Genomic DNA, 24183 nt, shown 5'->3' on the forward strand with positions numbered 1-24183 from the left:
TTATCCTGCACTCCTGGTAGTTTTAGTGTTTCTATTGTGCAGTAAATTATTCTGATGAAAATCTTTTGTCTGATCATTTGTAACCCTAAATAAATTCATTTCTATCAATAGATCTGATTTGCCATCATTTAACCTGGAGTACAAAAACAATTCAGTCACACCTCTGTAATTCCTCTAAACTGAAAGTGTTGGCATAATCCACGGCTGAGATTGGATCCAGCAGCCCCCAGCACCCCACAGTAAATTGAGAGTTCAGGGGGGCCACCTCCCTTTCCCACCCCTTTGTGCCCAAATACCCCCATGAGACCATCTGACCCACCAGACCACCCTTCTCCCTGTTTCTCCCATTTTCCCATTGTCCTCTTAATCCTCATTTTCCCCTCCAAACAGTTTTTGGGCTCCCAACCCCCACTGTTTGCCCTCTCTCCTGTGGGTGCTGAAGGAGAAAATGAGGCTGCACACACAGAGTTCCATTGCAGGACTTGTCCACCCATCTTTCCGATGTCCCCCTTTCATTGGGGTTCCTTTGGAAACAGCATCTGGGCTTTGTCTTTTAGTCCACTGGAATTCCCAGCATGGCCCCAAAGCAGTGCCCTGATCCCACACATTCCCCTCCCCTCATGTGCTGGTTTATTGGGACGAAGTTGTGATGATATTTTTGGTCTGTGTTTGGCCTTAGCCACCTGCAGTAGTTTATAGTTCTCCCTGCCAAGTTCACTGATAAAACAGTGAATTTGGCCTTGGAGGGAGAACTTCTGTATAAACTGTGATTGGTTAATGGCTCGTCAAGGGTATTTGGAGGAGAAAGTGATGATGAAGGGAGGAAGGCTCACCCCCAGACTCAATTGGGAAAGACCCCCAGGACACACACGGGGGGATTTCCAAAGTTCTCACGCATGCGCAGGAGGGGTGCACTGACATAACCAAGGGGGTGGATTGAGAGCCCCTGACGGGGCAGTGCTGGCCACACCTCCCCGGGCAGGTGTGCTCAATGAACTGTATAAAAGCAGACACGCTTTCCGTGTTGGTGGCCGGCTCTACACGAAGGACCAAGTTGCTTTTAGCAGGGACACCTGCTGAAGTGGGAGCCTGCCAACCCTTGGGAACACGCAGCTGCTGCAGAGGCTTTATTACTGGTTAGGGTGGGTAAGACTCTCTTATAGGTGACACCTGGGTGAGTAGGGTGTCGAGCCTTCTCTCTAGGGTCTTTTTGTTCACTTTTCTCCTTCCTAATCCCTTTTTCTTGGATGCCTGTTTTTACTGTGAGCCACCTTTCATAATAAATAGTTACTTTGTTGCCTAGCAACAGTGTCCAGTTTTCTGCGTTCCAGTGTCTCTCGAACCTTTTTCCCCGATACAGTAACCCCTCCCTAATACAGGCACATATTCTATAGAATCCATCCTTAGGTGTTGTATGATAGATCTGTAAGATATTACAAACAATAAGCAATAATAAGGCAAGTGTCCTCCTTAGGGACACACACTTCAGAAGGGAACTTGCACTTGACCCCCCCTCTCTTCAGCTTCGAGCCACCCGGTGCCACAGAGGGGGACAGAGCTCCTGTGGAACATTCTATTCCACTGACACAGAGCGAGGAATAAACCCAAACTATTGCCTAGGTTTGTTCCCTGGGGGTCTCTGCAGCAGCAAGCACAGCCCCACACTGACTGCTCTGGGCTGTGCAGGCATTTGTGCTTCTGCCTGTCTGACACACACACACAAAAGTCTGGTTAGTGCTGCCCTCAGGAAACCCCCCCCAACCTTGGTCCAGCTAAAGCCATGGAATTTGTCTTTGTTTCCCTTGGGTTCAGGGTCAGGCTGTGCCTGTGTCCAGCCCAGAGGCTGTATCAGGGTGAATTTATGCTGATACTTTTGGTCTGTGTTTGGCCCTGCCACCTGTGAAAGCTTTGCTCTTTCCCTGCCAAGTTATGGGAAAACAAGCAGTGCTAAATGGGAAAGTTGTCCTTGAAGAGAGCTTCTTGTATAAACTGTTTTAATTGGTATTCTGTGATTGGCTAGTTGTCCTCCAAGGTCGCTTGAAGGAGAGATTGAGAAGGACGATGATGAAGGACGCTCCCAGACTCATTTGGAAAAGACCCCCCCGAGTACAGTTCGCAGGCGCAGGGAAAGCCACGGTGGGCAGAAGGGGTGCACTGACATAGCCAGGGGGAGGGATTGAGAACCCCTGACGGGGCGGTGCTGGCCACACCTGGGGAGGTTGTGGTCTCTCAATTGATTGTTTAAAAAGGAGATAGTGCCTTCTTGGCAAGAGCTAGCTTTACTTCAAGGTCAACGTTGCCTTCTGGCAGGGACTCTTGCCAGCTTGTTAACTTATTGACTCTCCGAGGGCGCTTCTGCTCTGGGTAATTATAGGTATGCTAGGTCAGTAAGATAACTTTATAGGCAACAGCTGGGTAACTGGGGAGGTCCCACTGGGGGCTTATTCCTCTCCTCCTTCCTCCCTTTTGGGTTTGTTCATTTTCTTGGCCACCTTTTGTAATAAACATTGGGGTTTTTTTGTTGAGCTAGCAACAGTGTCTGTTTTTCGTGTCTGTATATCTCGGACCTTCCCTGATAAAGTAACCCCCCCTCCCTGATACACAGTGACAGAACTGGGGGTCCCAGTGTCCCAGTTGGTGTCCCAGTGTCCCAGTTGGGTGTCCCATTTGTCCCAGTGTCCCAGTTGGGTGTCCCAGTTGTCCCACTGTCCCAGTTGGTGTCCCAGTGTCCCAGTTGGTGTCCCCCTGTCCCAGCTGTCCCAGTTTGTCCCAGTGTCCCACCCTGAGCAGCAGCAGCAGCCCCGGCCCGGCCGAGCAGAGCAGCAGCAGCACCCCCTGCGCCGTCAGGATCCGGTTCTTGGTGCTCTCCCTCAGCGCCAGGAACGGGGCGGGAACCAGCTCTGTGGGAACGGGACTGGGTACACTGGGAGGGACTGGGTATACTGGGAGGGACTGGGTATACTGGGAGGGACTGGGTTACACTGGGAGGGACTGGGTATACTGGGAGGGAGTGCAGGGCACTGGGTTATACTGGGAGGGCCTGGGCTATACTGGGAGGGCACTGGGTTATACTGGGAGGGACTGGAGGGCACTGGGTTGTACTGGGAGGGCACTGGGTTATACTGGAAAGGGCACTGGGAGGGACTCAAGGGGATACTGGGAGTGACTGGAATAGACTGGAGTGGGACTGGAGGGCACTGAGAAGGGCTCAAAGGGGTTACTGGGAATAACTGGGATGGACTGGGGGGCACTGCAGGGCACTGGGATGGACTGGGGGGGCTTGTGGTAGCACTGGGTTATACTGGGAGGGGACTGGGATGGACTGGGTTATACTGGGAGGGGACTAGGATGGACTGGGAAAGATCAGTGACTCAGATGAGACCCCCTAGCCCCCTCGATCCCCCCGAGACCCCCAGGACCCTCCCGAAGGTGCCGCAGGGCTGGGGGGCACTGGGATATCCTTGGAGGGGACTGGGATGGAGGGGGTTAAACCGGGAGGGACTGGGCTATACTGGTACCATGCTGGGGGCACCGGGAAGGGCCGGGTGACCTGGCTGAGCCCCCCCCGCGCCCCCCACTCACCGAGGACCCTGACGAAGGTGCCGCAGCTCTGGGCCGTCTCCCCCCCGGACTCCACGCGGCAGAAGAAGAGCCCGGAGTCGTTGTGGGACAGTTTGGGGAAGGTCAGGGTGGAGCTTCCCCCCCCTTCCTGCACCGCCCGCTCCATCCGGCGGCCCCCCCGGGTGGCCACCACCTCCTGGGGCCAGGGGCAGCTCCGGGGGACCTCCCCGAGCCCGGGGGGACACGCCTGGAGCCAGGTCAGGGTGGTGTCGGGGGGGCCTCGGAAGTGGCACTCGAGGGTCAGGGGGGTCCCCAGGGGCCCCTCGCGGGAGGGGGGCCCCCCCACACCCGGAGCCACCCCCGGGGCGGGGCCGGGGAGCAGGAGGGCTCGGGGGGCTCCCGGTGGTCACGGTCACGGGGGTCGGCGTCTCGGGGGGCTCCGGGGGTCATGCACAGGGCGCAGCCTTCGGGGGGGGGTCTGGGAGCACTGGGAGCCTGCGGGGACAGAGGGGGGGTTAGGGGAGGTCACCAGTGCCCCCCAACCCCCATGGAGGGCGACTGACCCTGAGGGGGTCACTGGGGGTCCCTGTCCCTGCTGGGGGGGGGTCTTTGGGAGTTCCCAGAACTGTGAGGGGTCATTGGGGGTCCCCCCGGGGTCTTTGGGGGTCCCCCAGACCCATCTGAAGGTCACTGGGCCCCCCCCAGCCCCTCCCAGTTCCCCCCCTTCCCCCTCCCAGTTTCGGTTCCCTGTCCCAGTTTGGGAACAGGAAATACTGGGAGGGGGGTGGGGGACATTTTGACACAGGTGCGGGGGACAAAACCCGATGCTGAGACCCCCCAGACCCAAACCCTGAGACCCCCAAACCCAAATGGAGACCTTGGGATCCCTGAGACCCCCAGATCCAAATCCTGAGCCCCTCGGACCCAAACTGAGCCCCTCGGACCCAAACTGAGCCCCCCTGACCCAAACCCTAAACCTCCCTGACCCAAACTGAGCCCCCCTGACCCAAACTGAGCCCCCCAGACCCAAAACCTGAGATCCCCAGAACCAAACTGAGACCCCCAGACCCAAAACCTGAGATCCCCAGACCCAAACTAAGACCCCCAGACCCAAGGCCCCCAGACCAAAACTGAGGCCTTGGGACCCCTGAGACCCCCAGACCCAAAGCCTGAGACCCCCTGACCCAAGCTGACACCCCAGAGACCACTCAGACCAAAACTGAGACCCCCCACACACCAAAACTGAGACCCCCAGACCCAAATCCTACCTGCGAGGAGCAGTGTTTTAAGTGATCTAAAGAAATTTGCTGTTCAAATGAGAGAAAGAGTTAATAAAGCTATTATATTGTGTTAACTGCTTTGTTGGAATCACAAGTTAGAGTGTTATGCAATACCTAACCACAAGTTCTGTAAGCTGCAAACTGATTAACCACAACGCAATGATGATTTAGCATATTGTACTTTGAAGCTGTTTGTTCTAAGCATATTAATGGGGAGCAATACGGAGGGGTCGGCCACGAGGAGTCCGGGTGATCAACCATCATCCTGATGGAAGTTTCCAGAACCACGGCCTAATAGAGACTAATGACTTTAAAATTATTGGTGGACACCCCTCAACAATGGAGATGGCCCGCGAAAGGAGGAGCCAACCCAGAGTTGGCCCGCGAAGAGGGAACCAAGCAGGATGCAGCCCGTGAAATCTCCACCAATGGACTGATGACATGACTTTGGGGTGGAGGTGGTAAAGAAGGGTATAATAAGTGCTGTTTTTGTTCCCCCTTGTGGACTGCGGCAGGAACAGGGGTTTCCTCTGGTCGCCCGGCCAGCCGTTTTTGCTTGTTTGTGGCATAAAAAAAACTTTTATACCTTGCAACCTAAATTTATAGTCTTGTTACCTATCACAAGGTACAGTTGTTGGGGCAGCCTGGGCAATTCTTGGGCAGCAAAGTGCTTTCTGTGGTGGCACCTTTTGTCTGGCAGGAATCTTCATTTGTATTCAATTTTTCAAAAGGTGGGACCGGCCATTGCAGAGCAGGGTAGAAAAAAGGGAACAGCAGCTCTTTCCATAAAGAGCTTCGGCTTTTCCCCTTTGGCTTCAGGTGTAGTTGGTGCAGCCTGGGCACTTCATGGGCAGCAAGAGCTTTCTGTGGGGGTAACTTTTGTCTGGCAGGAATCTTCACTTGGATTCAATTTTTCAGTAAGTGGGACCAGCCATTACAGTGCAGGGCTAAAAAATGGGAACAGCAGCTCTTTCCACCAGGAAAAAATCTGGAAGCTTTGGCTTCAGGTGTAGTTTGTGCAGCCTGGGAACTTCTTGGGAAGGAAGAGTTTTTTGTGGTGGCACCTTTTGTCTGGCAGGAGTCTTCATTTAGAGTAAATTTTGCAGGAGGTGGGACGAGCCATTGTAGCAGGGCTGAAAAAAGGGAACAGCAGCTCTTTCCACCAGGAAAAAAAGTCTGGATCTTTTGGCGTCAGGTGCAGTTCTTGGGGCAGACTGGGCACTTCTTCGGCATCAAGACCTTTCTGTGGTGGTACCTTTTGTCTGGCAGGAATCTTCATTTGCATTCAATTTTTTACAAGGTGGGACTGGCCATTGCAGCGCAGGGCAGAAAAAAGGGAACAGCAGCTCTTTCCCTGAGGAAAAAAAGTCTGGATCCTTTGGCTTCAGGAGTAGTTGGTGGGGCAGCCTGGGCACTTCTTGGGCAGCAAGAGTTTTTTGTAGTGGCAAATTTTGTCTGGCAGGAATATTCATTTGGGTTAAATTTCTCAGGAGGTGGGACCGGCCATTGCAGAGCAGGCCTGAAAAACGGGAACAGCAGCTCTTCACACCAGGAAAAAAGCCTGGATCCTTTGGCTTTGAGGTGCAGTTGGTGGGGCAGCCTTGGCACTTCTTGGGATAGATGAGTTCTCTGTGGTGGCACATTTGTATGGCAGGAATCTTCAGTCGGATTCAATTTTCCAGGAGGTGGGACCGGCCATTGCAGCGCAGGGCTGAAAAAAGGGAACAGCAGCTCTTTCCACCAGGAAAAAATTCTGGAAGCTTTGGTTTCAGGTGTAGTTGGTGGGGTAGCCTGGGCACTTCTTGGGCATCAAGACCTTTCTGTGGTGGCACCTTTTGTCTGGCAGGAATCTTCATCTGGAGTAAAGTTTTCTGGAAGTGGGAACAGCCCTTGCAGCACAGGTCTGAAAATAGGGAACAGCAGCTCTTTCCCTAAGGAAAAAAAGTCTGGAAGCTTTGGCTTCAGGTGCAGTTCTTTCGGCAGCCTGGGCACTTCTTGGGCAGCAAAGACCTTTCTGTGCTGGCACCATTTGTCTGGCAGGAATCTTCATTTGGATTCAATTTTCCAGGAGGTGGGACCGGCCATTGTAGAGCAGGTCTGAAAAAAGGGAACAGCAGCTCTTTCCACCAGGAAAAAAAGTCTGGATCCTTTGGCTTCAGGTGCAGTTCTTGGGGCAGCCTGGGCACTTCTTGGGCAGCAAAGACCTTTCTGTGGTAGCACCTTTTGCCTGGCAGGAATATTCATTTGGATTCAATTTTCCAAATTTCCAAATTTCCGGCCATTGTAGAGCAGGTCTGAAAAAAGGGAACAGCAGCTCTTTTCACCAGGAAAAAGTTCTGGAAGCTTTGGCTTTGAGGTGAAGTTGGTGGGGCAGCCTGGGCACTTCTGGGGCATCAAGACCTTTCTCTGGTGGCACCTTTTCTCTGGCAGGAATCTTTAGTTGGATTCAATTTCTCAGGAGGTGGGACCGGTATTACAGAACAGGACTGAAAAAAGGGAACAGCAGCTCTTTCTACCAGGAAAAAATGTCTGGTACCTTTGGCTTTGAGGTGCAGATTTTGGGACAGCCTGGGCACTTCTTGGGCAGCAAGAGATTCCTGTTGTGGCCCCTTTTGCCTAGGAGGAATCTTCATTTGGATTCAATTTTCCAGGAGGTGGGACCGGCCATTGCAGCGCAGGGTAGAAAAAAGGGAACAGCAGCTCTTTCCCTGAGGAAAAAAAGTCTGGATCCTTTGGCTTCAGGAGTAGTTGGTGTGGTAGCCTGGGCACTTCTTGGGCAGCAAGAGATTCCTGTAGTGGCACCCTTTGTCTAGGAGGAATCTTCATTTGGATTCAATTTTCCAGGAGGTGGGGCCGGCCATTGCAGCGCACAGCTTAAAAAAGGGAACAGCAGCTCTTTCCCTAAGGAAAAAAAGTCTGGATCCTTTGGCTTCAGGTGCAGTTCTTGGGGCAGCCTGGGCACTTCTTGGGCATCAAGACCTTTCTGTGGTAGCACCTTTTGTCTGGCAGGAATCTTCATTTGGATTCAATTTTCCAGGAGGTGGGGCCGGCCATTGCAGCACAGCACTGAAAAAAGGGAACAGCAGCTCTTTCCACCAGGAAAAAAAGTCTGGATCCTTTGGTTTTGAGGTGTAGTTGGTATGACAGCCTGGGCACTTCTTGGGCAGCAAGAGATTCCTGTTGGTGGCACCTTTTGTCTGGCAGGAATCTTTATTTGGAGTAAATTTTCCAGGAGGTGGGACCGGCCATTGAGGAGCAGGTCTGGAAAAAGGGAACTGCAGCTCTTTCCACCAGGAAAAAATGTCTGGATCCTTTGGCTTCAGGTGCAGTTCTTGGGGCAGCCTGGGCACTTCTTGGGCATCAAGACCTTTCCGTGGTAGCACCTTTTTTCTGGCAGGAATCTTCAGTCGGATTCAATTTTCCAGGAGGTGGGGCCGGCCATTGCAGCACAGGCCTGAAAAAGGGAACAGCAGCTCTTTCCCTAAGGAAAAAAAGTCTGGATCCTTTGGCTACAGGTGTAGTTTTTGCAGCCTGGGTACTTCTTGGGATAGATGAGTTTTCTGTGGTGGCACCTTTTTTCTGGCAGGAATCTTCAGTCGGATTCAGTTTTTAAAAAGGTGGAACTGGAGATTGCAGCGCAGGGCAGAAAAAACGGAACAGCAGCTCTTTCCCTAAGGAAAAAAAGTCTGGATCCTTTGGCTTCAGGAGTAGTTGGTGGGGCAGCCTGGGCACTTCTTGGGCAGCAAGAGTTTTTTGTAGTGGCAAATTTTGTCTGGCAGGAATATTCATTTGGATTAAATTTTTCAGGAGGTGGGACCGACCATTGCAGAGCAGGCCTGAAAAACGGGAACAGCAGCTCTTCACACCAGGAAAAAAGCCTGGATCCTTTGGCTTTGAGGTGCAGTTGGTGGGGCAGCCTTGGCACTTCTTGGGATAGATGAGTTCTCTGTGGTGGCACATTTGTATGGCAGGAATCTTCAGTCGGATTCAATTTTCCAGGAGGTTGGACCGGCCATTGCAGCGCAGGGCTGAAAAAAGGGAACAGCAGCTCTTTCCACCAGGAAAAAATTCTGGAAGCTTTGGTTTCAGGTGTAGTTGGTGGGGTAGCCTGGGCACTTCTTGGGCATCAAGACCTTTCTGTGGTGGCACCTTTTGTCTGGCAGGAATCTTCATCTGGAGTAAAGTTTTCTGGAAGTGGGAACGGCCCTTGCAGCACAGGGCTGAAAATAGGGAACAGCAGCTCTTTCCCTAAGGAAAAAAAGTCTGGAAGCTTTGGCTTCAGGTGCAGTTCTTTCGGCAGCCTGGGCACTTCTTGGGCAGCAAAGACCTTTCTGTGGTGGCACCTTTTGTCTGGCAGGAATCTTCATCTGGAGTAAAGTTTTCTGGAGGTGGGACCGGCCATTGCAGCACAGCACTGAAAAAAGGGAACAGCAGTTCTTTCTACCAGGAAAAAAAGTCTGGATCCTTTGGTTTTGAGGTGTAGTTGGTGGGGCAGCCTGGGCACTTCTTGGGCAGCAAGAGATTCCTGTAGTAGCACCTTTTGTCTAGGAGGAATCTTCATTTGCATTCAATTTTCCAGGAGGTGGGACCGGCCATTGCAGCGCACAGCTTAAAAAAGGGAACAGCAGCTTTTTCCACCAGGAAAAAATCTGGATCCTTTGGCTTCAGGTGTAGTTTGTGCAGCCTGGGAACTTCTTGGGAAGGAAGAGTTTTTTGTGGCGGCACCTTTTGTCTGGCAGGAATCTTCATTTAGAGTAAATTTTTCAGGAGGTGGGACAAGCCATTGCAGCAGGGCTTAAAAAAGGGAACAGCAGCTCTTTCCACCAGGTAAAAAAGTCTGGATCTTTTGACGTCAGCTGCAGTTCTTGGGGCAGCCTGGGCACTTCTTGGGCATCAAGACCTTTCTGTGGTGGCACCTTTTGTCTGGCAGGAATCTTCATTTGCATTCAATTTTTTACAAGGTGGGACTGGCCATTGCAGAGCAGGTCTGAAAAAAGGGAACAGCAGCTCTTTCCACCAGGTAAAAAAGTCTGGATCCTTTGGCTTCAGGTGCAGTTCTTGGGGCAGCCTGGGCACTTCTTGGGCATCAAGACCTTTCCGTGGTAGCACCTTTTTTCTGGCAGGAATCTTCAGTCGGATTCAATTTTCCAGGAGGTGGGGCCGGCCATTGCAGCACAGGCCTGAAAAAGGGAACAGCAGCTCTTTCCCTAAGGAAAAAAAGTCTGGATCCTTTGGTTTTGAGGTGTAGTTGGTGGGGCAGCCTGGGCACTTCTTGGGCAGCAAAGACCTTTCTGTGGTGGCACCTTTTGTCTGGCAGGAATATTCATTTGGAGCAAAGTTTACTGGAGGTGGGACCGGCCATTGAAGAACAGGCTTGAAAAAAGGGAACAGCAGCTCTTTCTACCGGGAAAAAAAGTCTGAATCCTTTGGCTTCAGGTGCAGTTCTTGGGGCAGCCTGGGCACTTTTTGGGCAGCAAGAGATTCCTGTGGTGGCCCCTTTTGTCTGGCAGGAATCTTCATTTGGATTCAATTTTCCAGGAGGTGGGACCGGCCATTCCAGAGCAGGGCAGAAGAAAGGGAACAGCAGCTCTTTCTACCATGAAAAAATGTCTGGATTTTTTGGCTTTGAGGTTCAGTTGTTGGGGCCACCTTGGCACTTCTTGGGCAGCAAGAGATTCCTGTGGTGGCACCTTTTGTCTCGGTAGTGTTTTTTCCCTGTTATCAAGTCCTTTATGGCGTCAATCACGGAGCACTGGGACTGCTCACAGGGCATGATGAAGGAACACAGCAGCAGTGTGGAAAGAGGAGGTAGAAAAATACATTCCTGTATCTAATTGCCTTCTTCAGTTAGAGAAATTGCTAATCTTGTGACATGATTTGTACTGGAGCCTTCTAAGGATGTACTTTTGCCCACACCCTTTGCTCCAGATGTGCCAGCTACACCCAATGAAACCAGAGAGAATCTCAGCGAAGCCAAAAATCAGCTCTTATGGCACTTGGCACTCTATGGGGTTTGGCACTGGAGTTCAATCTCTCTGGGATGGCTGGTCCAGAACAGTTCATTTAATGAATGGTGCTGTTGCTGAACTTCCCTGGGCACATTGCAATTGGCTACTGAGGCTGAAAGGTTTCCTCGAAGGATTTTTATCTTTTGAAACTACAGGCTGAGTTTTAGGGATAAACTCCAGTATTCTGAAAGTGGAAAGTTGATCAAACAGAAAAGACTATTTCTTCTACAACAGATTTGAAATAGTCCACTTGTAAAAATCACAAAGCTTGAAGTCTACTCAGCAGAGCTGATTCCTCATCTGCACTGATCATCAGCAACTGGCCTCTCTCCTATTTCAGGGTCTCATCTGTGTACACTGGATTAAGGCCTCCTCACTTCTTAAGAAAAGTAGTGTTCTAAGCTCACAGTTCTGGCAAGGTTTCCTTAGCAGATGGGTTGAAAAGCAAAACTTTGGTGCCATGACCAACGAATGCAGAGCCCAAGGTGGTTTGTGGTGCTAGCTTTGCTCCACTCTCTAATAACTTCTGTCCAGACCAGTGCTGGCAACAAGAATTCCAGGTTAACGCTTGTTTCATTTTTCAGGCTTTGCATTTCAAGAATGGGGAGTTGTTATTGGAAACTCTGCCATGGCTGTCAGTAACAGCCTTGGAAAACAGTTTTTCTTATTTCTGAGGGAGAAGTTTCCAACCCAGCTTTGGAGTATGCAAATAGTTGAATGACTTGTACAATTGGAAATAGAAATCAATACATTTGTTCTGATTAATGTCTTAAGTTATATTTGGCTAAAGAGTTCTTTTCTTGTTACATTCTTTAAAAAATAGGACCCATAAGCAGAAAGGTGATCTCCTAAAGTGTTGCAACCTTTTAAGTCCACTTGTTGCCACACAGCAATAGCATGCCAATATCACATCCAAAGATACAGAATCTTACAGACATACACACAAATATAGACCTATACATATCTATGTATGTATATCTATCTACCTATACATATCTATACATATCTATACAAATACACACAAGAAAGTTTGGGGTTCCTGATGTTATAAGTAAACCCAGGAAATTTGCTGCTCAAAGGGGTTAATAAAGTTGCTGTATTTTACTAACCACATTGTTAAGAGTCATGAGTTGACTGATTATGAAATATCTAACCACAAGTTTGTATGCTGTAGAACACAACGCAGAGTGACTCAGTATTTTGGAGCTGTTTGATTACAGGCATATTGATATGGACTAAGATGGAGGGGCAAGCCACGAGGAGTCCTATGATTAGATGACATCTCCCAATGGAAAATTCCAGGACCACGGTCTCATAGGGACTAATGACTTTAAAATCATTGGTGGAAGCCCCTCAGCAACGGCAGATGCCCGCGAGTGGAGGAGCCAACCACAGATCTGCCGCGAAAGAGGAACCAAGCAGGGAGCAGCCCGCGAACCTCCCACCAATGGACTGTGAACATTACTTTGGGGGGTGGTGTCAACAAAGGGTATAATTGTTGCCTTTTCGGTTCCCCATTTTGCGGACTGTGGTGGAGCAAGGGTCTCCCCGGTCGCCCGGCTGGCCGCTTTTGCTTGTTAGCATTAATAAACCTTTGTTTTACCTTGCAACTGAAATTATAGCCTCATTCTATCGATCACAATTGGTGCCGTGACTCGGATGGAGACCCCCTGAGTGATAGAAACACTCTCTGGGGAGGGCGCCCCCGTCCCATTTTTGGACGGCCCTGGGAGATTCTGTCATTCAGCCTCTCCATACCGACTAGTTTGTTAAGGCAAACAAGCAAAAGAAAGTGGGTTTCTGCAGATCTCCGTAATTTTCGCATGCGGATCCAGACAACACCTAGCTCGAGGGTAGCTAGGAACTGATGGTGAGCTCTGTTTGAGGGCAGCAGTCGATTACAGGCGAGGCGACTGTGGGTTGTCTGGTTGGGGAAGGGCCGCTCCAGTGCTCTGAGCAGCACTGCCGGAACGAGCGAAGACTCATCCACGGAGAGGTGAGTATAGTGTACCCCCTTGGCGGTTGGGAGGGGGTCCTGGAGTGTGCCTGTTTGAGACGTCCTCTGAGGACGAAGCGATTGTGGACCCCTCAGTAGTGCGGTTTCTGTAGCCCGCGAGGGAGCAGACCACGACCAGGGGGAAGCGTTTGTGTTTTGAGTGATTGCGTGTGTGAGAGAAGGCACTCCAGAAGATGGGATCGGGGAAGAGCAAGGCTTCCCCGCCCATGGGTGGCTGTACGGTAGGGCAGCCTAGTAGGTCCTCTGATGAGGAACAGCTCCTGAAGTCTGGTGGCTCCCGGGGAGGGAGAGGACTAGGGAGTAGAATCTATTTGGCGAAGAAGTGCCCTCGGGAGAATAGACAGTCTGTACTAGGCAGCTGCAGCTCCCACAGTGAAAGGAACCGTGTTAGGGATTTACCTACTGAGAAGGGGAATGATTAGGGCAGCTGGCATGAGAAATTGGGATAGAAGGCATCAGCAAGGTCCAGCTGCTGAGACTAAGTGGTCTCTTGAAAAGCCTAATTGGAATAATCAGAGACCTGAAGATAGGGCCCTAATGGATGACCTGAGGAGTATGATTGTTCAGGGAATACGGGAGTATTTTTACTCTGATTGGTTTATCTGGATCTTTTATAGATATTTCAAATGGTTCAATATCTAGTTTCCCTATAGTGTCAGGAGTATACCACACCTCTGGGCTAATTTTGGTTTCATCTTCTGCCGTAAGGGCATAAATTTTTACTTTCAACTGTTGCTCTGAGACCTCTAAATTAACTCCTAACTCAACCATCAAATCTCTTCCTAATAAAGGTATATACTCCTCACGATATCAGAGGGGTACTGAAACAAAGGGCAGAGAAATGGTTGACTGATAGCAGGTTGTTGAAATATGAGAGTATTTTGTTGAATACTCCTAAGTTAGAACTGGAAGTAACTCATTTACAGAATCCAGCTCAGTTTCTGTATGGTGAACCTCAAGGAAATATAGTACATGATTGCATCCAAGTCATAAGTCTCCAGACAAAAATTAGAGAAGATCTAGAAGAAGAGGAATTAGATATAGGGGAAAAGCTTTATATTGATGGTTCATCCAGAGTAGTAGATGGAAAAAGGAGATCAGGCTATGCTATAGTGGATGGAGTTACCTTTCAAGTCAGGGAATCTGGATCTTTGTGTGGTACTTGGTCAGCTCAAGTATGTGAACTCTATGCTTTGTTAAGATCTCTTCAGCTGTTAGAAGGGAAGGTAGGAACCACATTCACAGATTCGAAATATGCTTTTGGAGTAGTACATACTTTTGGGAAGATATGGGAAGAAAGAAGACTAGCAAATGCAAAAGGAAAAGGGCTAGTTCATGAGAATCTGATTCGAGAGGTGTTGAGAGCTCTAAGAGGCCCGAAACAGATTGCTGTAGTGCATGTAAAAGGTCATCAGAAGGGATTGAAAGTAACAGCCAGAGGAAACAATCTAGCTGACGCTGAGGCAAAGAAAGCAGCTCTGTTAGTGGTGAGCGAACAAGAGCCAGGAAGTGAACAGATCCCTAAGTCTTTTAGTAATCAAGAGAAGGAAAAATTGTTGCAAGTAGGTGCAAGAGAAGAACAGGGAAAGTGGTTGTTGTTAGACGGGAGAGAAGTAATTCCCAAAGGCCTTGCCCGTCAAGTTATGGGTAGACTGCATAAGCAGACTCATTGGAGTACCCAAGCCTTGGTAGATCATTTTGAGAATAAATATGCATGTGTCGGAGTGTATGATATAGCTAAGAAAGCCTTGGAAGGATGTCTGACTTGTAAAAAGGTGAATAAAGGGTATTTGAGAGATAAAGTTAAAGGGGGAAGAGAATTAGCTAAAAGGCCATTTGAAAGCATTCAAGTTGATTTTACCGAATTACCAAGAGTGGGAAGGTATCAGTATTTGTTGGTGTTAGTGGATCATTTAACACACTTTGTGGAAGCTTTTCCTACTGCTCGGTGTACAGCTAAAGTAGTATCTAAAATCCTATTAGAAGAGATTGTACCTAGGTATGGTGTTGTCACTACAATAGATTCAGACAGGGGAACTCACTTTACTTCAAAGGTAATTAAAGAAGTAACAGAGCTGCTAGGCATCAAGTGGGAATATCATGCCCCTTGGCACCCTCAGAGTTCGGGGAGAGTAGAACGAATGAATGGGGAAATTAAGAAACATCTAACTAAATTGATGTTAGAGACTAAAATGAATTGGGTGAAGTGTCTTCCCTTGACATTACTATACATCAGAACCCAACCTCGGACAGATACAGGTATTTCACCATTTGAGATGCTATATGGTATGCCCTATGAATTTGGGACCCCAGCAGATCACCCTAAAGTTGAAGACGTACGTTTAAGAGAGTATATTATTGAATTAATGAGGAGGAGACAAGAGTTAAGAAAGAAAGGATTGGTAACTCAAAGACCTCCTTTGGACTTAGCTATCCATAAAATCCAACCTGGTGATCAGGTGTTAATTAAAACCTGGAGAGAAACATCACTAACTCCACAGTGGGAGGGGCCATTTGTCGTTCTTCTCACTACAGATACCTCAGTAAGGACAGCTGAGCGAGGGTGGACTCATGCCTCACGAGTGAAAGGACCGATAAAGAATTTGGAGTGGAGAGTGACTTCGAATCCTGGGAACTTACAGATGAAAATAAAGAGAGTGCGGCCCACAGATGAACTTTGAAGAAGAGAGTGTAAGGCCCAGCTTGTATTCTTTTTTCCAGATACCACAAGGACAGACTCTAAGGAGAGCGTATTATGTTCCATGGAATTTAGAAGGAATCCCTGAACAAACTGGAGGTTCAGGACTATATAGAATAGTTGGAACTCAAACGGTTTTGCCTTTTTGCTGCGAGGTGGAAACAGATGTACCAGGCGGACGCGATCCACATGGAATATCCTGCATAAAACATCCCGGGTCTACTCATTATAACTGGGTAGTATGTAAGTGTAAAAAGTGCGGTAAACAGTGGCTCTGTATTTCACTAAGAGGGCAACCTTACTGTATGAGGTGCAGAACAAGTTCTACCGAATCTATAAGCGAACAATGAGCTAAAGCTGAAATAATAAAGGCATTTTGTGGTTGGGAGTGGTTAGTCCCAGAAACTTGGGAAGTGTATGAACATAATTGGAATAGGGCATTAATAGAACTATGCCGTGCTAGATTCTCATGGAAATTGGAAAAACCAAGTCGAAGGAGATATATTGACTTATTGGGGCTACTTGACAAAATTCAAAAACTCGAAATAGAAGAGTCCCAGCCTGAATCAGTGAGAGACGATAGAGCAATTTAATCAGTATTCCCTGAAGAATACCTCTGCTGCCAAGAAGAGCTAGAACCTCGTTGTTCCCTGCACAGGGACAGACGAAGGAAGGCAGAGAGGTAAGAGTGTGGGAAATAAGAATCACTGATAATACAGGGATGGGACTCAAAAATAACAAAATGGGGAGAAAATTGACAATAATCATTGGAGTAATAGTTTTTATAAGTTTTCTGGGATATGCCCACCAACCATTTGAATGGACCATAATCAGGTCAAGAGATTCTAAGGTTGTAAGGAAAATGATAACTGCTATAAGTCCTAGGTTCAATGTAACCGTTTGTGATCTACTAATGGCCAATATACCTCAGGAATGTGGACAGGGAGGAAGGAAGCCCTCAGTGACAGTCAACAAAGGAGCTACATATTGGTGCCCGAACTCTAACCCAGGGAAGTCTTTTTGTAATTACCCAGGACATTATCATTGTGGGTATTGGGGCTGTGAAACAATAGCTACTGCTTGGAGACCGGAAAAACCGGATAGGTATTTACGGGTGCAGTGGGGACCCCCACATTGTACACCACCTGCTCTTGGAGGACTTGTCCTCCCCAATGAACCATCTAACTGTGAATATTTACAGGTCCAGATTCTCAACCATGAAGATAAGGGATGGTTGACTGGCCGGACATGGGGAGTAAGGCTAGACCGATTGTCAGCAGACCCGGGTGAATATGTTACTATACGAAAACAACCACTAACCACATATTCTCAGTTTCTAGGACCCAATCTGGAAATAAAAGAGTCCAAGGGAAACAATCAAGAGAAAGAGAGGGAAAGAGAGAATAAAATTCTTATCAGACCAGCTCCACAAGACTCGAAGGGTACCCAAATTCTCCCCACCAAGCCAGTAATAAAGGACGAGGTATCATATAGTGGAATTAGATCAATGCTAAACATGGTAGAGTCATCTTATAGAGCAATTAATTATACAGATCCTGAAGTGACGGAGTCCTGCTAGTTATGCTATAATGTGAGACCTCCCTTTTATGAGGGAGTAGGGTTGAATCTCACTTTTAATTTTAGCACTGAGGATAACCCAAGTCAGTGCAGATGGGGAGAAAAAGAAATAGGTCTCTCTATGTCACAGATTAGTGGGCAAGGAGCGTGTATTGGGAATGTTTCACCAGAAAGTAAGGATCTATGTGGTATTGAAGTAAATAAAGTGGAAGAAAGAAATAATAAATGGGTCATACCACATCAAGGCGGGTGGTGGATTTGTTCAAAAACAGGTCTGGTTTCATGTGTGTCCGTTTCTGCCTTTAAGAGAAATAATGAGTTTTGTATTCAAATAACAGTATTACCTCGCATATTATATCGTTCTGAAGAATCTGTTTTCGAATCTTGGGAAGTGAGTAAACATACACTACAAAAACGGGAACTGGTGAGTGTAACGATAGCAATGATATTAGGGTTGGGAGCTACGGGAACTGGAGTTGCTTCTTTGGTCCAACATAGCCACGGACTAACCGCATTAAGAACAGCTGTAGATGAAGATTTGGACCGGATAGAAAAATCTATATCCTTTTTAGAGACCTCTCTAAATTCCCTTTCGGAAGTGGTTTTACAAAATAGGAGAGGATTGGATTTGCTGTTCTTACAACAAGGAGGATTATGTGTAGCATTGGGTGAAGAATGTTGTTTTTATGCCAAACATTCAGGAGTTATCAAAGAGTCAATGTCTAAATTACGTGAAGGAATTTTACAAAGAAAAAGAGAAAAAGAGGCCACACAAAGTTGGCTAGATACTTGGCATAATCAGTTCCCATGGTTGACAGCCCTGATCTCAACCCTAGCAGGGCCGTTAGTAGTGTTATTTGCTTCCCTCATTTTCGGACCGTGTATTCTCAACAAAATTGTTGCGTTTGCTAAAAATAGGATTGAGAAAGTGCAGTTATTGACCATGAAACAACAATATGAAGATATGAGTAGAAGGTCTTCTGACGAAGACCAAGCTTCTCTTTCAGAGGCATCTAGAGAAGCAATGGTTAGACTTGACCAGCAAATTTATGAGGAAATTAGGAGGGGGGAATTGTTATAAGTAAACTAAGGAAATTTGCTGTTCAAGAGATAAGTTAAACAAGTTATTATGTTATTAAAAGTTATGAATTTTTAACCACAAGTTTAATTACTGCAGAACACAACGCAGATAAATTTAGTGTTTTTGAAGTTGTTTGTTACAGGCATATTGATGTGGACTATTGCAAAAGCAAGCATGAGGAGACTTGTGACTGGATGACATCACCCTATAGAAAGCTCCAGAACCACAGCCTCATAGGGATTAATGACTCTGACATCGTTGGTGGAAACCCCTCAGCAACGACGACGCCCACAATTAGAGACACCAACAACAGATCTGCCCGCGAAAGAGGAACCAAGCAGGGAGCAGCTTGTGAAACCCCAGCCAATGGAGTATTGACATGACTCAGGGGGGTGGTGTCAACCGAGGGTATAATTGTTACTGTTTCGGTTCCCCATTTTGCTGACTGTGGTGGAGCAAGGGTTTCCCCCGGTCCCGGCTAGCCACTTTTGCTTGTTAGCCTTAATAAACTCTTTTTCCTTGCAACCAAAATTATAGCCTCAGTCTTTATCGATCACAGAGCCAAACAGCTCGATCCAGATTCAGTTCCTTTAGTGGTGCCTAAAACTCAGGAGCTGGACTCCACGGTGCCGGTGGGACCCTCCCAACTCAGCACATTCCATGATTCCATCAAGTCCAACTGTCAGCCCAGCACTGCCCCAGCAACCCCCAAACCACTAAAGCGTGTCAGCCATGGCCAGATGCAGGCGCCTCTGAAACACCTGCCGGGGTGCTGCCTCCGCCTGGGCAACCCATTGCAGTGCCCGAGCCCCCCCGAAAAACACGGCGAGAAACCTTTGTCCAGGAGCTGACCTGAAGCTCCCCTGCCTCAGCCTCGGGCCATTCCCCCGCTCCTCCCAGCGCAGGCTCCTTTCCAGCAGCCCCCTCGATAGAAGGCGGCTCAGGGCTCCCCTCTGCCCCCCCGGCCGGCTCCGCTCCGGCCCCGCTCCCGCCACGGCCCCGCTCGGCTCCGCACGGGGAAGGAACGCGCCCAGCCCCGGCCTGACACCCCCGGGGGCCGCGCACCGGGGGTCACTTCCCGGGGGTCACTTGCCAGGGGTTGTTCACCGCGGGTCATTCACCGGGGGTCCCTCCGCAGGGGTCACTTACCGCGGCTTCTCCCCCGCGGGTCGCTCACCGGGTGTCACTTACTGGGCGTCGCTCACCGGGGGTCGCTCACCATCGGCCACTCGCCGGGGGCCGCGCACGGGGGGTCCCTCCCCCGGGGCCGCGCACCGGGGGCCACTCGCCGGGGGTCTCAGGGCCGCTGCCCGGGGTCTCTGCCCGGGGGCCGCTGCCCGGGGTCTCTGCCCGGGGGCCGCTCAGCGGCAGCGCTCCCGCTCCCGGCCCCGCCCCGCCCGCTCCCACCCAAACCCCACCAACCGCCCCTCTCGGCCCCGCCCCCGCTCCGCCCAAGCCCCGCCTAGCCCCGCCCACTCCGCCGCCTCCCATTGGCTGCGCACGTTCGGCCCTGGAGCGAGGAGCGCGCGGGGAGCGTTGCCTGGAAACCGGCCAGGGAATCCCGGGAATCCTCGAGGCGCCGGCGCTGCCCCCCCACTCCTGGAGCAGCGGCCGGGCCCGCCCGGGGAGCGGGCACTCAGCGCCCGGCTGCGGCCGCCAAAACGGGCAGGGAAGCAGGCGCGCGGGAGGCGGGCTCCGGGCCCCGGGCAGCGAGGAGCCCTAAAAAGAACAAAAGTGTTGGAAGAGAGGGAACTCATCGCACCGTCACAGAACAGGCTGAGGTGGAAGGGACCCACGAGGAGCGTCGAGTCCAAGCCTTTGCCCGGCACAGCACCGACCCCAAGAGTCACAGCGTGTGCCTGAACTCTGCCAGATCACAGTCCAGCATCAGCTTCATGTGCCGTGAGGCCCCACGTGTGTGTTTGCTCCCCGTGTCTAGTGGGAGAGATGACACTGCCTTAGAGTGGAATAAAGATTATCCGAGACTGGAACTGGCAGCTGTGATAAACTGTATCCCGAGAGCATTTAACTGGTAGCAGTTTTCCCTGGGCTCTAGCTTGCTATTTATCATAGTTATTTGCAGACAGGAAAAGTGAGAGAATTAAAAAATCTCTTTCTCCTTGCCCCCTCCACAACAAGTTGGAGGACATGTGGGTGTTGAAACAGAGCTTAACAAACAGTCCAGCCTTGAGAGAGTGGGGAGAGCACAGGGGGGCTCAGTTTAACCGTTTGTCTGGTTTCTTCCTTTCGAAGGAGGATTTATTTTTCTTAGGTGGGAAATTGCCAAAAATAGACAGCAAAATCAGACTGCAGTTCAGAGATCACACTCTCATCTCCGTGGAACCAGATCAAGAGAATGCTGTGGGTACAGTGAAGCCACCCCTGTACATTTGGGGTGGGCTGGGGAGTGCATGTGAGGCATGGGAGTTGTTGCTCTCCTGTGCAAAAGGTCTATAAGGGTCATGCAGTTACACTGAGCTGGATCCTGCATCCCATTAGGGTTTGTTAGGATACTGTGGGGTTGTTTGTTGAGTGATATGGCACATTCCAACCTCCTGGAGGGGGGGCTTCAAAACTAAATTCAGCCTATGATTCTGTATGGGAGGTACATGGCTTTTGTCTCAGGTTTGATGGGGTAGATCATTACAGCAGCTAAATGGCCTCTACAGGTCTTGATAATAGGGGTTTTTTCTATTCTTTGTATTTAAGAACAGGAAAAATTTATAAAAATAGGTTTTCTCAAGAGGGGGAATTCTGCTGGTTGCAGCTGCTGCTGTGGCTGCATTTAGTCTTCACTTCTGGGTTATCTCTGTATCCAAGCAGGTGCCAGGGGCACTACTAAGTTGTTCCACAACATTGATCCATGCATCTTGCATTATGCTGTGTTTATACTGCTTCTTATCCATGAAGGTTTTTTAGTATGAAATTGTAGAAGTGCTTTTTATCTCACTTTAAAAAAAATAAATGGGGGCAGGACACACAGCAAAGATTATCTTGTACAGTTTGGGGTTTGTTTGGAGGAATTGAATGTTTCCCAAGAAAAACACACCATAACTGTCTGATTTTTTCCTCCATCTTGCTTGTGTCCATATTGAGACTGTGTAGGTTTTGGAGACTTTTTCCCCCCAATTTTTGGGCCACCTTGCCTTCTGATGTCACACAGATCAACCCAGGATGACAGGACACATGGAAGACCTGTGTCCACAATTTCCATGTGCAACCTGCCCAGAGAGCTCTGAATTGCTTTGCACAGCTCTGACCAAGGACTGATGATGGGCATGTGATTTTTAAGAAACAGATCAGTATCAGACTGGAAATGTGTTGATGCACACCTGTTCATTAATACTTTCCCTTAAATGGCCTGTTTTCTGGACAGCATCACTCCTGGGACTCTAGCAGGGGCAGTTTTAAGGCAGAAGATGATTGTAAATAAATTTTCAGAGGTGTTTTGGAGAGTCCCTTATTGCTGTCAGAGGTGGCTGTTGGAAAATTCATTTGGGAGGGTGACTTGCATGCTTTGTTGTAAGAGTGACTCCAGAATTCAGGAGCATTGGCAAGTGCAGTGAGATGAGTCTGAGGCTGTGGATCACATGTGACTGTTTCCTCCCTGCTGTCTTTTAGGATGAAATTCGCAGGGAGATGGTTTATGTGTATCATTCCTTAAGGAACAGGAGAGACACTCCCATGATGGGGACAGATGACACTGGCAGTGAGGATGGCACGGCCCAGGTTTGTTCCTGCAGACACCCCAAAACTTATCTTTCCATGGTGGGTTTTGCTGCATGAGATGAGCTTGCCCAGAATGGCATCAGGGCCTGGGTTCTGCCGTGATCCTCAGCACCCAGAGCCTTTCTGCCCAGCCCTGCAGTGCCCAGAGGAGCTGAGGCTGCACCACAGAGGCAGTTTAACAGTGGAACTGAGCAATGTGATCTCATGCTTAATTAAACACTCGAGATGTTAACAGGATTTCTGGTGCATGCCTTATGGCCCAGTGAGCAAAGCTACTGGAGCAACTAAAACCAGCTCTTACTGGTGTGTCCTTAGCACATCCTCTACTGAGGCTACTGGATAGGCCAGCAGATATTCCCTAGGGATCACTGCCATGCTAAACCCGTGTTAGATTCTGTATCCAATGGAACACACTGCAGGGGTGTTCATTTTAGGGTAGGGTGGGTCAGCACTGTGAGTAAAGACCTACCTTGTTCTGAAATGTACTTTTCAGGTTGTCTCTGTTCCTGCTCGCAGGTACAGTGTGCTTTTGCTGGGTCATAAATCCTTCCTAAGCATGGCTTTGAGCTTTGGAACCTTTATTTCTGCTTTTTTGGCAGTGAGATGCTGTGTCTTAGCTCTGTGATCCGAAACACTCGAATGGCAAAACAGGGCACAGTCTGTCCTTGTCTCGGTAATTACAGCAAGGCTTTTGGCCTGGCACTTATTTTTCTTTGGAAGTAAATCTCACTGGTCCTCCAGAGCTGAGGTTGTACACTGGCACCTGAACAACATGTGCAGATCCCAGAATATTCCTTCTTGCCCTTGAAGACTCCAGGCCTGGGAATGGAGCTCTTCTGTGCTTGTGTCAAACTATATCCAAAGACTGCATGTGGCAGCTAGAAATAAACTTCTGTGAGCTTCCAGAAATAATGGGTAGGGCTAGGCAAGAGTGTAAGTTTAAGGCTATTTAATTCTTCCGTGTGTAAACCACAGGAGAAAGCCACATGCTGTAAACATCCCCACCTCCAAAAGCGTGCTAGAACACGGAGTAGAGTTCAGCATTTTCCCTACGAAGATAAAACAGGCCTGGATAAAACCGAGTCTTCTGGAGAATGCTCTCAGTGACACCAGTGCCATGTGGGAAGGGAGCACATTCCTGCTGCTCCCTCCCCACAGCCTCACACACTGCTGTGCAATAAGGACACTGCTCTCAGCTGAAGGATTTGTTTTCTGTTTCTTCTTCCCCAGCAGACTCACGGGCTGCGCTTTCCTTTGTCATACTTGGAAGCACTGAAGCAGATTTGGAGGAGCAGCACTGTTCATGTTAAAGAGCTTAACGTCACCTCAGATGAAGAGAAGGAAAACCTTGCCTTGTCCCCGTGGAGTGAATGTCTGATTGAAGTTCTTTGATGCTTCTGTGAATTAGCTGCTCCTCTAAAGGAGTGTTTCTGTCTATTAAGCATCTCCTGAGAGCAAGGCTTATTAAATTACTTTTTTATCCATCCAGCCTCTGGTTTGTGGTGCTGTCTAAACAAATACTTTATCCATCCAGCCTCTGGTTTGTGGTGCTGTCTAAACAAATACTTGCTTTTCTTTCCTCAGTTTTAGGAAACTGGGCGTGGGGAAAAACAGGTAAGCTGCTCAGTGTCTAGTGAGCTACAGCTCCATGTCTGGGGATGCACAAAGTCACTCCTAGTAACACCAATGCTGTGGTATCCCCTTCCATCTGGAGAGCTGCTAAAGTTATACATGGGGCAGGATCCAGAACCTTGGGCATAGAACAGTAACTTGTTTTTTTTCATTTGTAAAGTTCAGCAGCAAGAAAACACGTTTGTTCAGTTTGACTGCCCTGGCAGGACAGAAGCTTCTCAGTAGAAGCTGTGTGTGTGTAACAGTTTGTTTGGATACATGTCCGGAATAAAGACAAGTGCCAGAAATATTCAAATGCACAAAATATCTTTTATTACAGTGAGAATAATAATAATAGTAATAAACTTAGCAAGAGGAATTAAAAACTAAAAAGGATACAAAATAACTACCTTATCGGGTGGCATTAAAACAAATACTACAAACAGCATTTAATACAGTATTAACTAGTGAAAAGGGATACCAAAAAAGGATCTTAACACAGTATTATGGATAACACGATATTGGTTAGTAAAAGGGGAAATTAAGGGAAAAAATAGTATAAACATAAAAGGGGAATTAAAGGAACACAAAAAGGATATTAAAAAGTTTGTTCTCTCAGT

General features: G+C 48.8%; 1 protein-coding gene, 1 long non-coding RNA gene and 1 pseudogene across 4 annotated transcripts; all 3 read left to right on the forward strand.

The window, feature by feature from the left end:
* The window catches only part of LOC127474808 (uncharacterized), a 1366245-nt pseudogene that overhangs the window by 105413 nt on the left and 1236649 nt on the right, over positions 1-24183 (forward strand).
* On the forward strand, positions 5867-9611 carry LOC127474991 (uncharacterized). The gene is made up of 3 exons (XR_007906064.1): positions 5867-5950; positions 6142-6317; positions 9595-9611. It is a non-coding gene; the product is annotated as an uncharacterized LOC127474991 (long non-coding RNA).
* On the forward strand, positions 20483-23422 carry LOC127474945 (ribosomal oxygenase 2-like). 3 transcript variants are annotated; one of them, XR_007906001.1, is made up of 3 exons: positions 20483-20584; positions 21845-21952; positions 23186-23422. XR_007906001.1 is itself a non-coding variant. In XM_051796283.1 (3 exons), exons 1-3 carry the CDS (start codon positions 20580-20582, stop codon positions 23342-23344), a joined length of 276 nt encoding a protein of 91 aa, XP_051652243.1. In that variant the 5' UTR covers positions 20483-20579; the 3' UTR covers positions 23345-23422. The 3 variants fall into 3 exon arrangements, 1 of the variants encoding a protein (XP_051652243.1); XR_007906002.1 differs by having other exon boundaries at positions 23183-23226; XM_051796283.1 differs by having other exon boundaries at positions 20483-20588.

The sequence above is a fragment of the Manacus candei genome, unplaced genomic scaffold, assembly GCF_025592945.1.
Source record: "Manacus candei isolate 608988 ecotype Guabito, Panama unplaced genomic scaffold, ASM2559294v1 h1tg000045l, whole genome shotgun sequence".
Taxonomy (NCBI): Eukaryota; Metazoa; Chordata; class Aves; order Passeriformes; family Pipridae; genus Manacus; species Manacus candei.